At 45.9% G+C, this 15,123-nt stretch overlaps 1 protein-coding gene across 3 annotated transcripts in view; it reads left to right on the top strand.

The window, feature by feature from the left end:
* The first annotated feature begins 7,570 nt into the window (after positions 1 to 7,570).
* The window catches only part of Lmo4 (LIM domain only 4), a 16,531-nt gene continuing 8,978 nt past the window's right edge, over positions 7,571 to 15,123 (top strand). The window contains exons 1-2 of one of the 3 annotated variants that reach the window (XM_057793520.1): positions 7,571 to 8,257; positions 10,995 to 11,233. In XM_057793520.1, coding sequence (XP_057649503.1) covers positions 10,998 to 11,233 — 236 coding nt within the window. In that variant the 5' untranslated portion in view covers positions 7,571 to 8,257; positions 10,995 to 10,997. Of the gene's footprint in view, positions 8,258 to 10,679; positions 10,850 to 10,994; positions 11,234 to 15,123 lie in introns of those variants that run through there. The other 2 variants (XM_057793522.1, XM_057793521.1) reach the window with 2 other exon arrangements.

The raw sequence follows: 15,123 nt of genomic DNA, 5'->3' as shown, positions 1-15,123 counted from the left end.
TTCCATGATGTTCTTGTTAGGCCCTTGGAACTCTTATCTGGATGATACTAGACCAAGCAGGACAGTTGGCTATGGCAGTGAATGAATATCTATGGACAGAGCTCATCATTCCCTAGTTTGATGGGAAGAAATGTACAGATGCCAATGATGCTTATCACTCTATCTACCAGTATCACGTAGATAATGATGATGTTTTCTTGTTGTTGTGCCCCTCCTCTTTGAGGGCACAAATGCCTGTTTGTGCATTTCAAATATATAAGTGGTACAGCTTTAAGAAGCCTCCTTCTGGGGCTGGAGAGATAGCTCTGTGGTTACTAGTACTTATTGCTCTTCCAGAGGATGCAAGTTCAATTCCCTACACCCACATCATGCTGCTCATAACCGGTAACTCCAGCTCCAGGGAACTGCAACGGCGCCTCTACCGATTTCTCGAGGGTACCCATACATGAGACGTACGTGTACATAGATGTATATACATGTTTAAAAAATAGAGCATCCTCCTGATTGGAAGAATCATACAAGAAATTTCCTCTAGTCTAAAAGAATGCACTTTGGTCATGGAGCTCTGAGCCCATGCCACTGCCTCTTCGTACCCTTCAGGGAAAAAAAAATGATCATTCTCCATTGTGATTTGGCAAAAAAAAAAAAAAAAAAAGCAATGTAATTGTAACACAACAGTGTCACAGGCTCCACGACACCTGCTTTGGAAATAAATCTCCCGGTTTTGTCTTCCCCTGTATTTTCAATGAGTGTTCTAGCATTGTTGTGGCTGCATTAATCTAGCAGCAGGGAACCATTATCCTATGACAACAGCCTCTCCCATTAACATTATCTTTTAATTTTAAGATTGTTTAGATGACTGCTAGAAGCTACTAAATTAAGACAAAATGAAGAAAGCATTATTTTCCCCCAGCCAAGTATTCAGTCAAATAACCCGCCTTTGATCCTGACTGCTCTTGCAAAAGCAACACCATTATTTTTATTTCAGATTTCAAAATATTGTTTGGGCATAAGTTGAAATTTCTAGATATGTAGACATGTTTTAAATGGCATCTAGGAAAATAACCATTAAATTGAAGTTATTATTTATACTGCTTGCCTTATTCCAAAGTATATATTAAGAGTTGGAAATACTGTTATTTTTCTAGGAGGCAATTGTTGTAGTAAAATCAGACAATAATGAAATCACAATGATGAAAACTCAGTAAAGGAATAAAAGAAACATTTGTCTAGTAGAGTTTACTCTGGGAAATAATTGAATTTGGAGAATGTAGCAAAAATGAGACAGGAGGAAAACAAACACAAAAGATAGTACAATAGAATTGTTGTTAAGGGTGGATATTATCCAATAGTCTGACAAACTTTAAAGTGACAGTTATAGCATATTGAACAGTATCTGTGCATTTTATATCCATATATTACAAGACTTTGAAATAATAACTAACTTAGCTAGTATTCACTGGATTCAAGAGGTCTCTTATCCTATGGGCTGGATCCTGATACTTGAAGTGATGCAAAAGTCTTTCTGTATGTGTTTTGCTTCCCTGCCTCTGGTTCCCTGATTCATCATAAGCAGAGGCCAGAATCAGTGTAAATGAGGGATGCATCTAAATAGCTCTGTGACCAGTGATTTTCCACATTCAGGTGGCAGAGATCTGTGATTCCCAGGTCCCACGAGTAAAGCAACCAGAAGAGAATTCACAGACACCGAGTTGCTGTGTTAACAGAATCTCTCTGGGGGGAATACAGACATGCTTAAGTTGTGAATTGTCCCATATTGTTAATGTACTTCAAGTAGGTCATCAATATGTGTCCTATTTACTGATAGGCACAAAATAGGTGGAGGGAAATCAATCAAAACCCCCGTCCATAAATTATCATGACTTCTAGAAATTATCAAAACTTCACTGGAGTGCCATGTGCAGTCTTCCCAGCAATGAGTTATAGTCAATAATTCACCCCCTGACTGGGCTGATAACAGACAGATATTCTAATAACGTGCAGGATTTACTACTGGACAGCAGGGGTACGGAGGAATTCCAGGGCAGTGTGAACTGTTATCTCAGTGGAGAAAAGCAACAAAAATAGGCAGGAGACATCTGGGAACAATGTTGGGATATTTAAACCTATGCCTAGAACAAACACATCTTAAAGGTAGTGTGGTTTACGTTTTCATTTTTAAGCAAATTGGTTTCATGGCATTGTTCTCTAATGACTCTTCTTGGCCTCATTGTCAGAGAACACAGCATATGGCTCTGGAAAAATGCTGAAAATAAAGTCAATTTTATTCTGTGGTTCTTCCCCCAAATTTGAGGTTGGCTTCACTTGACTTTTTAATTTTAAGGGACATTTCTTTAAAAAAAAGTCACTGTAGACTAAAAGTCTTAAATATATTTTCAGTGATTTCTTATCATACAGAGAGATCAACAAATTTGCTTTCTCTGTCAGAATGTTTTGAAGCTAGAAAAGAAGTGGTGATTCATCAAAAACAATTTTATTATGAAATTTGATTTATGTTGGGAAATATAAATGATGACGTTATAATGTGTACCTCTGCGTGGAGGGAACACATTTTAGTCAATTGAGTTATCCAATTTTATTATTTTAAAAAATCCATATCTGGTTGTTCTTTTTATTCGAAAAAATTTATAGTGCTATATAGAGCAGAGATGTGTGTTTTTCAAGGCCACAGACAGCTATGGATTGTACTCCCCTAATTCCAACAGTCATTCATTACAATGAATAAATATTCTCATATTTTCATCAATTTCTTTGTGAGCAAATAAGTACTAGCATTATATTTAAAATAGTACATTTCATTAGAAAACTGCAAGATTTTTTAAAAAAGCTTAATTATATCAATACTACAATTAAAATGACACTACAGAATTTGTGGTTTAGACAGCTTAAGATTTCTGAATTATTATCCCTCTTTTACCGAAAACAGAGATAACAAAAAGGAAAATGAATTATGTTGTATGGACTTAATTTTTATGTCAATAGGTTCTCATTTCCTTTGTCTTGAAGGAGCAATAATTGATTTTAAACAGGATCACTGTTTTTGACAGACTATATAATTTTAATACATCCAGCAGTATTACATACACACATATTTATGCTCTCTCTTGTACCTATTATTAAATTAAATTAAAAGTTTTATCTTGGTTTTAATAAGCATCACCTGACCTATCAGGCCAGCTAGAGCCACAGTTCTCAACCTGTGGGTTGAAGTCCCTTTGGGGTCCAAGGACCCTTTCACAGGGTCACCTAAGACCATTGGAAAATACAGATATTTACATTACCATTCACAACAGTAGCAAAATTACAGGAACAAAGTAGCAACAAAAGTAACTTTATGGTTGGGGGTCAGCACAGCATAGCTGTAATCAAGGTCATAGCACCAGGAAGGCTGCTCTAGTCTGAGGGAACACAGCCAGCCTCTTGCAAAGAGTCGGTTCATCGCTTTGCACGATATCACCTGTGCTTGGAGCGTTAACAGACTCCAGTCTTAGATAGGCAGTCTAGAGAAGCCAAATTTCTCCAAAGAAATCGTCACCATGAGATAAATTCTAAATGAAGCATATTTGGGGTGTAGTGAAGGCCTTTCTTTCTTGTGAACCCACACAAAGAAAATGAGTCATGTTTTGCAATTATAGTAAAGTTGCCTTGCTTGTCAGGGAAAATACAATTCTGGACCCTTTTCCCCATCATCTTTCCCACCTTACCCGTCATTGCCATGAGTTCCACATGCCCTAAGAGAAGTTAGAAGCAGAACCTACACCTTCAGTTATAGCGCCGGTTACAGCAGTTTCAATGCGATAGCAACATGGATGCTTCCCTTTTCTTCAGCCAATAAAACCATTTTCTTCCCCGTGGTCTCAATTCCCTTATAAAATAGGAGTTGGGCTAAAACTTTCTATCTAAAACTAATTTGGTGGGATATTTATCATATTTATCATTGAGCCTTTTTTTTAATGTTCTAATAAAGCGATTGCTTATCCATGTACCATGCGAACCCTTCTCTCTTCCTTCCCCTTTCTTTTCCTTCTTTTTCAAGAGTTGTTGGTTTTTTGAGACAAGCTCTCATGTAGACTTTTCTGTGTAGCTGAGTTGACCCTGTATTTCTAATTCTTTCGCCAACACCCGAGTGAGGGTCACACATTTCTGCTACCACACCTGGTTCATGCAGTCTTTGGGATCCAATCGGCTACATGCTGCACCGGTGCCCTGCCAACTGAGTTATATCCCCTAGCCCTCCTTTTTCCTTGTTCCTTGTTTCTTTGCTTTCTCTTCCCCATTCTTCTTTTGAGGGTCGTGCTGTCCCAAATTTCCCAGCTCAAGCAGTCTTCCTACCTCAGCCTCTCAAGTAGCTGGGACATTAGGCACACACAACTGGCAACCCTATTCAGCTTTAACTCTATTCTTTTAAAGGCTTCAGATTTTCCCAGGCCCTAGGTACTGTATTCTTCACACCCAGCCAATAGGAAAGCATAACTCACTGCCTAGTCTTTGGCATTGGTATTTAACTGGTTTCGTCCTTCTCCACTGGGACCTTTGGAGTTCTAAGATGCCAAAGTAAAGGTGGGCAGTCCCTTTGTAATGGAGAGCCTTTCTTCAAAAATACAGCTTTTCATCGGCTTTCCAAGGGCACCAACTTTCCCCCAGGCCGCCATGAAAAAGAGCTGGGCGCTTGTCTTGGCCATTGCCATATCAGAAGGAGGACAGACAGACAGAGCTGCTGCTGTCCATGGATTCTTAAAAGAATTGTCACTGGGGAGCACAGAGTCCATGAGGGAGAGCTCAACTGAGAAAATGAAGACAAACAATTTCAGGGCAAGCAGAGAAAAGGAAGGCTTGACTTAGGATCTACATGGTTCTTCGGTTTAATTAAAACAACAACAACAACAACAACAAACCCTTGGGAAACAGTTTGGTTTTTTTTTCCTTTCTTTTGATAAAGTGCTATACTTCTGTCCCTTACTTTAGGTCACCGAATGAATGTTGAATGTGTGATGTCTACGGAGTCTTCCCAAACCAACGACACAATGCGACGTTATCCCGAGTTAGTTCATTTTATTTGGTATCAGAATTACTTCTTGGTGCTATTTTTTATAATAGTTTGAGCAATTCTATTAAACAGGGCATCAGTGCCCTTCAAGAGCTTGCATATGTTCGCCGTTTTTTGTATGTTTAGGATCAGCAGAAACCAAAGAGTGACCCGGGGTTCCTCTCTCAGGAAGGTACTTTTGAGACCACAGGCAGACCTGCATGAGAAAGGGCTGCTTAGACCAAGGATGCAGAAATAAAGACTACCCAGAGGTGGCGCTGTGATTCAAGTACACCTGGATTTTGATTAGAGCGAATGGATTCACTTCTCATCCTTCAGAGAAGATGGTAGCCTCTACTACCTTTGCTTTCTATAACCACGGTAGCCAGTAAATGAAGCTTTCTAGTGGTATATTCCCGCCCACTCCACCTTCCTGGAATATATATGCAGACTTCACACACAATTAGAATCAAAACTTTAAAACCGTCCCTGAAAGAGCAGGCCCCATGTAGCCTGGAGACACATGTTCAAAGTTCCGTCAGTCCCTCTTTCCTTCCTTCCACAGAAACTGCCTGGATCCTTAGAAAAATCATTCCGTGACAGCTTACATATTCCTGCTTACATTTATAGCATTTCAGTTTAGAATTAAAATTTCATGTTACTGTTCAGACTTGAGGAAATGCCATAACTCACTATGATGCTACATGGTATATGTTCTGTTTAAAAAACACAAAAACAAAAAACAGCTAAAAAGGGGGAAAAAGACCATAAGGTTTAAGTTCCTCATTTTTTTAAAGATAAGAAAGTGATCACAAAGAGATGGAAATCTTCTCATCTGCCGTATTCTAACACAATAGCAGTCACTGAGGTACCAGCTGAGCAAAATGGTGCAGGCCCCAAATCCCAGAACTCACTAGGCAGAGGTAGAAATACCTACTTTGAGACTGTTCTTAAAAGCAAAACTCCTCGTGCTTACCTCCTTTTGGTTGATGTAAATTATTAACGAGTCAAAAATGAACCCAGAAATTACAAGGCATTATTTCCTCATGGTCCTTTCCTTCTCTTATTTTTTTAAAAAAATCTTTCCTAAATTAACCTGCTTCATCGTGTTCAGCTGCTTCGCTGCGTAGGACATCCCAATTATTATTCTCACCTCAATGATTTGTATAAAAATGCTTTTAATATGTGCCCAAGGTGACACGATCATATGAATGCCACGTTAAATACAAATCCATCAGGATAATTTTTAACTGTAACCTGCTCAGAATTCAAGGAGCTAGAATATAGAAATGCGTATTTTTAACTGGCATTAAAATCATCCTCGGCCTGGTTTCATGGGCAATATTTATTCTTCTGCCCTAATTTTGGCTGTTTAAAGGACCGAAAATTCTGCACACAGAGGCAAGGACTAAATCGCCTGATTTTTCTTCAACTTCTTTTCCTCCGTCCAGCAGGCCTGTTTGTGATACAGTATGAAAGCTCGTCCCATAAGGCTGGTTGTAGTTAATGATACTTAGCAGCAGGGCTTTGCACTTCCATGATAATTTCCAACAGAAAAATCTCTCTGGAACTTATTATTAATAATCAATCCTAATATTAACCTCAGATGGGAGATTTATTAAACCTACTTGGCAGAATAAAGTCGAATAACTAGATAGTCAAGGACCTAGGCAGAGCTCTGGCCATGGAAAGAGGCTCCGAAGCTAGCATTCCTCAAATCTTGATATGTACAGGAAATGAGTAGTTTTCCTTTCTTAGGGTTGTGAGCTAGCAGGTCTTGCAAAGGCTTGCATTGCTGTAGGGGGCTACGAGAGAGCTAGCACATCCACACTGAGGGAGAATGGCGAGCATACACTTTCTCTATAAAGTTTTCTTCGTCTCTGAAAACCAGGGATGTGATCCGTACCCGGCAGCAACAGACAAGCATCTATGAACTGCCTGCTCCATCCAGTTTACACCGGGGTTAATGGGAGCAAGATGGGGTTAAGCAGGCAGTACTTACGTAGGAACTATTTCCCACTTTCCCTAAGGTTTTGAAATCTGCAACCCCGTGAATTAAACAGAACAAGCGCTTTTGCGCCGGTGTGAAGTCTACCTCCCATCGGCAGAAAGAATCCTGTACCCTACCAGGAAGAGACCCATTTCTGGGAAAGTAAGTTTCCCGAGGGTCTGCTCTCTGGGCCAGGGAAGGCGATCTTCGAGGCCCTCCGGGGGTGGCTCCACGCGTCTCCACGCGCCGGGCAGGCAGGTGTGGTCCCGAGCCTGGGCACGCGCTCGCTGGCCGCGTCCTCCGCGCCACCGGGATCCCTTCTCGTCCCCCCGACCCCGGCCCCCCGCCTTCCCGGGCCGGGCCCGCTCAGCCGCCCGCCTCGCTCCCCGCCCCCCGAGTCTCGTTTCAGTCACCCTTTGTCCTTCCCCGGATTGGCAGGTTTTATTATTCCGCCTGAACAATCCGGCCGCCCAGTGGCTGAGGGTCGCTGACGTCGGCGGCAGAGCCGGGGAGTAGTTGGGATTCTGCTCTGTCAGTAACACATGTGTAAGCGCCGCCGAAGGAGCGAGCGAGCCGGTTAGAGGCCCGCGCCGCCGCCTCTGAGCCGGGCAGCAGCAGCGGGGCAGCCGATCGGTGCAGCGCTCCCGGCCGGCCCGCAGCTCTCCACTCCGTGCACCGTCGCGCGGGCCGCGGGGCCGAGCTTGCACCGCCGCTCCCGGGCCGCAGGTCGCGGGAGGGGGGGGACAAGAGCTCGGCCGAGCCGCCGGCGGCCCGGAGCGGGCGGGCGGGAGGAAGGCGGCGGCGGAGGAGGAGGAGCGCGCGGGCGCGGCGGGGGCGGGGGCGCGTACAAAGTGAAGCCACATTGCCAAACTTGCAGTCGCGATTGCAGCAGTGGCTGCCGCTGCGCCGCACGGGCCGGGCCGAAGGCGCCTGCAGCTGCTCGCGCGCAGCCGGGGGCTGAGGACCAGGACCCGCGGGCTGAGACTTGACACTTCTGCGCTGGGCCGCCTGCCACTTAGCGTGGGGCTCCCTCTACCCGCCCCAGAGCCACGCGATTAAAAAAAAAAATCAGCCCTTAGCCCCCTCCTCCCCTTTCCTGCTTCTGCGAGAACTCCCTCCCTCCCTCCAGCTCCGCCGACCCCGGCGCCCCTGCCCTGGAAGCCGAGCGGCTCCGCTCGCATTTCGCCGCCGCCGCCTCTCGCAATATAGGGGAGAAGCAGGTAAGGGGGTGGCTGGGGGCACCGCGAGCGGGGAAAGGGCGGGGGGGGGGGAACTGGTCGGGGCCAGGGCTGTTTTCTTTGGCTTCCTTCCCTTGACCGTCCCAAATTGCAAGTAAACAATACGTCGCCTTAGATAATGCGTGAGTCTGAAACTAGGAGGCCGGCCTGCGAGCTAGCACCGAGGGCAGCCCCGGGCCGCCAGCTTTGTAGCGGTTCCTTGCTTACAAAAGGGTTCTTCTTGGAGACCGGGCTGGTGGGGACCCTCGAGAGGTCTGGGGGCAGTTCCAGTTCCTAAAGGAAAGACAGGGGCTGCTTAGATGAGAAGTGGCGTGTGCGTGGGTGGGGGCCATAGTCATGACCCCCCAACACTATTTGAAACAGAGACCGAAAAGCTCTAAGTGACCAGGATCCGGCATTGCCTGTTCTCTTTTTAAAAAGAATTCCTCTTGGCTTATAAGTCTTTTGTTCCAATCCAGGAGAAATCCGGTGAATCACCTAATTAAAATCAAGACATGAATTAAGCATCCATTTTTGTACTACAAATGGCCAGCGCTACGTTTGTCCCTCCCTTGGTCTCCATTAAAAAACACCAGAGACGTTGTTAAAGGGGGGCAGATTTTGCCTCTAGCTGCCAGCTCTGCTTTCTATTTCACTGGCTATCCCAGGACCTAAATTGCTTGGCTATGTAATTACTAGAGTATAAGCCTATTTAACTTAAAAGCTTTCTTTCTTTTTTTTTTTCCAACTCTAAATGAAACTTGATGAGGGCCCGTCCTTAGTTATCAGGGGAGTCAGTTTCTGGTCAGTCCTCTTGATTCATCTCTTTTAGATTTAATCAGCATTAAGGTATTGCTTGTCCTTAAGAGCTTTAGCTAATGGGGTTACTGGATGCTTTTCTCAGTGTAATGTTTCCTTTTCAAAAAAAAAATACATATATATTTACCTCTCACTAAAGATGGGGGCGGGGAGCAGCTTGGAATCTCCTCCCTCCCCCTCCCCTTTTAAAAAGGAATTCGGAGCGATTAAAACGTTGGGGGGGGGGGGAACAGTTTAAAGACCTAGGGCAGGAAATGCAGATTCATTTGGGTTAGGGCTGAAATTGTAACAAAAAGCAATTCCTCGAGTAAATGCATCAGATAAATCAATTTACATAAAGGTATGATGCATTCGGATAAATGCAATGCTAATGGGTTTTAGAGCGGTCCTGTTTCCAGAGTCTCAGGGTTTTGTTACAGCTTAATTGGTGCAGTTCTTATTCTGGTTTATTGTGCGGTCACTGGACACACGTTCCGGGACTCTTTCGGAGGAAATGTGTTTAAAATCGGCCTATTTAAGGAACCGGAGTCCTTCTCTCGTTCCTTCTCCCCTGTTCTTTGCTGCAGTTAAGTTGGGCTGGGGACAGACAAAGTTGGCCCTCTCCCTTCTGAGGTATCTGCTGAATGTCTTGGGGAGCCTTGGGGGAGCCCACACTCTCGGCATACAGAGGACAAAGACAAAACAAGCTGCTTAATTGGCAGTAAATAACTTGATCTTTTTATAGAATAAGTGACTGGAGAAACCCTAGGACTTTATTGGACTCCGGATTGGAGGCAACAAATTAATCGGTTTAAGCTAAGCTTTATAAATTGATTCCTATATTATACCCCAGTTGCTTCTCTTGTGGCATTCATTAGAAAGTGTGTGTGTGTGGGGGGGGGGTGTTTAAAATCAGTTTTGGGTGACAGCAGGACTGGCTCGATTTTAACTTGTGTGTCCCTCAATAGCGCCTCCTCACACATTATCTACCCCCCCCCCCCCTTTGGAGGAACAAAGCTCTAGCATTTAAATTGCTGATCAAGGGCAGATTAGCGAGACCAAAGTGGAGAGTGTTTGTATAGGAAGTTAACAGGCATCCTAAAGTTCAATGATCTATTATCCTTGCCTGTGTCCTGAAAACACTCATTGATCTTCAAAATGAAATGAGATTTGGAACAATAATGGGAGATGGCGGTCACCACAATGGCATGTGAAAGGTGCTGTTTAAAATACGAAAAACCAGTTTCGCAACTTTACACCCGGCACCCCCCTCCCCTCTCGCCACCTTGCCTCCCCTCCCCTCCCACCACCTCCTCTCTTCCCTCGGCCTTTCCTTCCCTCCACACCCCCGCCCCCCCGCCTTGCAGAAAACCCCTAACTATTTGCAACTTATGAACTGCAGCCTCACTTCTCCCGGCAGAGCTCGGGAGGGAACGTGGCTGCGGCGGGCGGCCACCTCCAGCGACCCGCGGCTGGCTCGCGGGGCTCGGCGGGGGCCGGGGAGGGGCCGGGCGCGGCGGTGGGTGGGTTTGACCCTCATTTGCTGGAGGCGGGCGGCGGCGGGAGGAGCGGGCGGAGGCGGGCGCTGGGGGGGGGGTGTGGGGAGGAGGAGGCGCCGCGAGGGGTGGAGCGCGCCACCGAGCCTGGCTCTCGGAGTTTTGACAGTCCCCGAGCTGAAATTGTCAGCGGCGGCGAGCGCTTTGGAAAGTTGAGAGCAGCTCGTGGCCCCAGAACAAAGCTTGAGAAAAGTAAACAGGCGGCTGCTGCCGGCGAGCCTCCCTCCTTCCCTTCTCTCCGGTCGGCCTCCTTCCCGCCCTGGCCCTGCTGCTGCTTCTCTTGCAGCCTCTCCGGGGGAGGGAAGAGGGGAGCGCGCTGGCTTCAGGCGCCCGGAGATCGACTTCTAACTTTTGCATCGTTCGTTTTGTCTTTTCTCTCTCCCTAGACCATGGTGAACCCGGGCAGCAGCTCGCAGCCGCCCCCGGTGACGGCCGGCTCCCTCTCTTGGAAGCGCTGCGCAGGCTGCGGGGGCAAGATTGCGGACCGCTTTCTGCTCTATGCCATGGACAGCTACTGGCACAGCCGCTGCCTCAAGTGCTCCTGCTGCCAGGCGCAGCTGGGCGACATCGGCACGTCCTGTTACACCAAGAGCGGCATGATCCTCTGCAGAAATGACTACATTAGGTAAGTTCGCTGCCTTTCTGCCAGATGGATGAGCCCAGCAGGAACAGGTCCAGGGGTTACCAGGGTTTTAATGGTTACATGACAGATTTCACTTCAAAAAAAAAAAAACACCCACCCTTTAGTTGGCGGCATTTAAGGGACTCAAAAAAGCTTGTGTTAATTTTACAGCATTTGAAGACAAAGTAAGGCTAGAAACTCTGGTCTGGTGGTACTTGGGCGGTTAAGTGTCCAAGGTTGGGCATCCTCTGGAATAAATTCTAAGTGTAGCCTCAACTTGGGCTTCAGGTTAAAAAAGTAAGCCTGTCTAAAATGTAGGCGTTCAGGTGCTTTCTCAGAGCTAAGCGGGACTCACACTCAGAGACAAAAGGTTTATTTAAAAATAAAAGTGCAGTTAGTGAGAAATTATTCGTCTCTAGTGATGGCTAATTATGATATTTACATAAGCACTTTTCAACTTTTTTGAGCGGAATGCTGTGACTCATTCTTTGTGCTTCTTGTGAAAAACACTGATTATCCATCAGTTTAAAGACTTGTAATTCTTTTTATAGTAAATAATAATAAAATAAAAACAAGACCTAGTGGCAGTGTTTTTCTTCATAGGCTCACTGGAAAGGTTTGTCACAGTCACTGTTAGTGTGTGGCTTTTGGTGGAGAACCTGGGTTTTTTTTTCCATTTGAAGAATGTTGGGGTTTTTTTTTGTTGTTGTTGCCATTTGTAGCACTGCCCTTGATTCCCCCAAAGAGACTATAGGATTATGCTAATCTTGCAATTTAAAGCAATGTATAGGAACAGTCATGTCCTTGTAAGCAGCGTTTTCCAACAGGCTTCAGGGCAGCTAATGGAAAGAATTCAGAAGGTCAGGTGCCTATAGGATCTTTTCAGGTGAACTCAAGCTACTTAAACTCATTAATTTGAAAGGAGGCATTTGAAGGATTACACATTTAATTTGAGTAAATGGTTTGATAGACTGATGCACATGAATGCTTCTAGGAGGTGTTCTGTTTCAACATCCAGTAATTAAAAAAAAAAAAAAGACAGGCACACCGATACTAGAAAAACACACACTTAGAAGAGTTTCCTTCTATTTGTTTGTGCTCTAAACCTTTGTCCATAAAGTCATTAGGAAGAACGTTCAGTTCTGTCTTCATTTTGGGGAAATAGTGGACAGTATCTTTTACTGGGAATCTTGCCCCGCTGTGGTTGTCGTCGTCTGTGTTTGATGCTGCGCACGATCCCAGTGCAGTTTGGAGCTGAGGATGGGTGTGCTTGCCTCTGGTGCTATCATTAGACTGAAATGACGTTTGGGTATTCGGATCATGCAACCTATATTCACTCGGCTAGCATCCTCCATCAGTCAAGTGAAAGAAGTATGGGAGGGGGGAGCTTTTATTTTTAAATTAATAGGGCTGCATTAATTTCACTAAGTGTTCTTTTAGAAGTAAATGTTGGGAAATCAGCAGAAGCTTGGGTGTGATGCTTTCTGGTTCTCCTTCCAAGCCGAGCCATGAGCTTTGACAGTATTAGAATTAAGTGGAGACATAAGTGTGCTAAGAAAGGGAGGCGAATTGAAGTGGGACAATTGACAGTTAAGATTTGGTAAATGGTGCAGTTTCAGCTCAAGTGTCTTCAAGGGGGCGACGACCTATCTTTGCTTCTGATTACCACTAATTAAACAGGAGATGGGTCCACTTGGATTCCCACGGGATAAGTTTAGGCAAGTGGCTTCCTGGGAACGAAGTCCATTCCTTTCCTTATTCTTGGGGCCAAATAATAAATGCCCTTTTGGCGTTTTTCTTGGGATCTAGTGGAGGATGCGCCCACAGCTCTAAACCTTAAATAATCTTGGAGTCTTGCTTCTTTTTGCCTCTGAACTTTTGGGCTGGAATTTGGCTTGCTCTAGAACTAGATGCTACCCTGCGAAACTTTTGTCTGCCCAGGAGAGACGAATTCTAGTTCAGTGCCCAATGGCTCATGGACAGCTGCACACTTGGCTCAGGGCACCTCAAGCCCAGCCTCCTATCTAGCCCCATAGAGATACCTGAAGGCCTACTTTTCTCTCTGTCCTTTAAGGAACCCAAAGGGTGAGGAAATGAAGAATGTGCTGGCATTCCTTTCTCTCCCAGACATCCCCTCTCCCAGACGCCCCCAAATCCACTTGTTGGGGGTAGGTTTCAGTGCTTCTGAGACCAAGGACTAGTGAAGAGTAGCGCGGTCCCTCTGCATGTCACCAGGTGAAGACCCCTTTGCCTGGCTGGGACCACAGTGCAGTTTATTAAGGGGCTTTTACATGGTCTCACTTTGAGGTTTTCTGTTTTGTTTTGTTGTTGATTTTTAAACAACCAAGATCTGGCTAAAAAGCTGGGGGGGACCTGGGCGAGCCAATGGGAGGGTGGGGGTAGAACGGAGAGGGAGGTGTCCCCCCCCCACACTACCTCCCCCATTCCGTGGCCAAGTGTCGATTGAGCAGCAGAGCTGGGCTTCTGCTCCTCTCCTTCAAGATTTCAGATAAAGCAGCGGCCTTGCTGCTGCGAATCTGCACAATTAAAAGCTTTAATTAGTGGCTCCTCCATTTTCTTAGTTCTGATGGGCTTTATCTAATGAGATCTGGTCTCTGGCTTAGATCTACTCCGAATGACGTGTCCGCAATGAATGAGAGCTTCGTCGCAAACAAAACATTTAATTAACAAAATTGGCCTCTAAGAGAGGGAGGGAAAGGCTGGAAGCGGGGTGTAGAGAGGAGGGGGAGGGTGGATCTTAAAGGGACCCACGTCTGCCTGGCCCCTCCACCTTCCAAAAGTCGGGGAACCTTACAGCTGCCCCCTCGCTTCCGCGACTCCCGACCCCTCTGCACCACCCAAGCGCCATGGAGTAGCTTTGCAAACTCCCGTTCCCCCCTCCTCCGTCCGCTACCCTTGCTTTCCCCCACCCACATTTCGGGCCGGGTGACTGGCGCGGAAAGTGCGGCCAGAGAAGGAAGTTCGGGCGCCGTCGGGTGGGGCTCTGGTCGGAGCAAGTGAGTGGGTGGGTGGCGAGCCGGGTCCACGGTGCGGAGCCGCGAGGGGGCGAGCGCAGGGCAGGAGCCGGCGCGGTGGCACTGTGTCCCCGGCTCCACTCGGGCGGTTCACGTGGCGCCCGCAGCCGCAGTGAGCTGAGCTGAGCTAAGCTCGGGGCCCGGGTTGGGGGTTTGAGGGTGGCCCGAGGTGGAGGGTGTGTTTGGGGAGGGGATTCGCGTTAGGAAGGGAGACGCCGCCAGGCAGCGAGTTCATTTCCCTGGTAATCAACAGCAAGCTGCTATATTCAGAGAATGCTGTCCCTTTAATTGAACAGGCTAGGTAATTAAATGGCACTTTTCCAATAGAACGTGCTAGGTAAATCTAATAGTTGGTTATTTAATATCACTTTGAAGTCTGCCCACTCAAGCACAATGACAGCACAGGAGCATGTGAACTATTAGCTAGGAAAAAAAAACCCAGGATCTCAAAAATTAATTAAATCGCATGCAATTTAGGGGGAACGTTTATCTTGATTTGTCATAACAGAATTAATTCAAGGCCTCCAATTCACTTGGGGGCAGATCTGTTACTCTGAATTAACCAAGCGTAATTTGGCTGATTTTTTTTTTCTCTCCCTCCCCTCTCTAATGCAGTGGTTGCGATTGTGCACAGCCCCCCTCTTAGGTATAAATAGCTTCTGGAGCTTTTAAGGTGCGTGGACTCTAGTTATTCCGAAGTACCTTTAATGGACTTGGCTCCAGGCATAATTTCTGGGTTGCATTTCTTTGTTACGTTTAATATAGCTGGTGCAGAATTTAGATTAAATATAGGATCCTGCTGGAAAACCAATTGCTTCTAGATCAGTAGCTGTGGATGCACATTTTTCTCCTCAGATA

This window comes from Chionomys nivalis, chromosome 18 (genome assembly GCF_950005125.1).
Source record: "Chionomys nivalis chromosome 18, mChiNiv1.1, whole genome shotgun sequence".
NCBI classification, from domain to species: Eukaryota; Metazoa; Chordata; class Mammalia; order Rodentia; family Cricetidae; genus Chionomys; species Chionomys nivalis.
The sequence above is the reverse complement of the archived record's forward strand: the minus strand, read 5'-3'. Positions and strand labels throughout refer to the sequence as shown.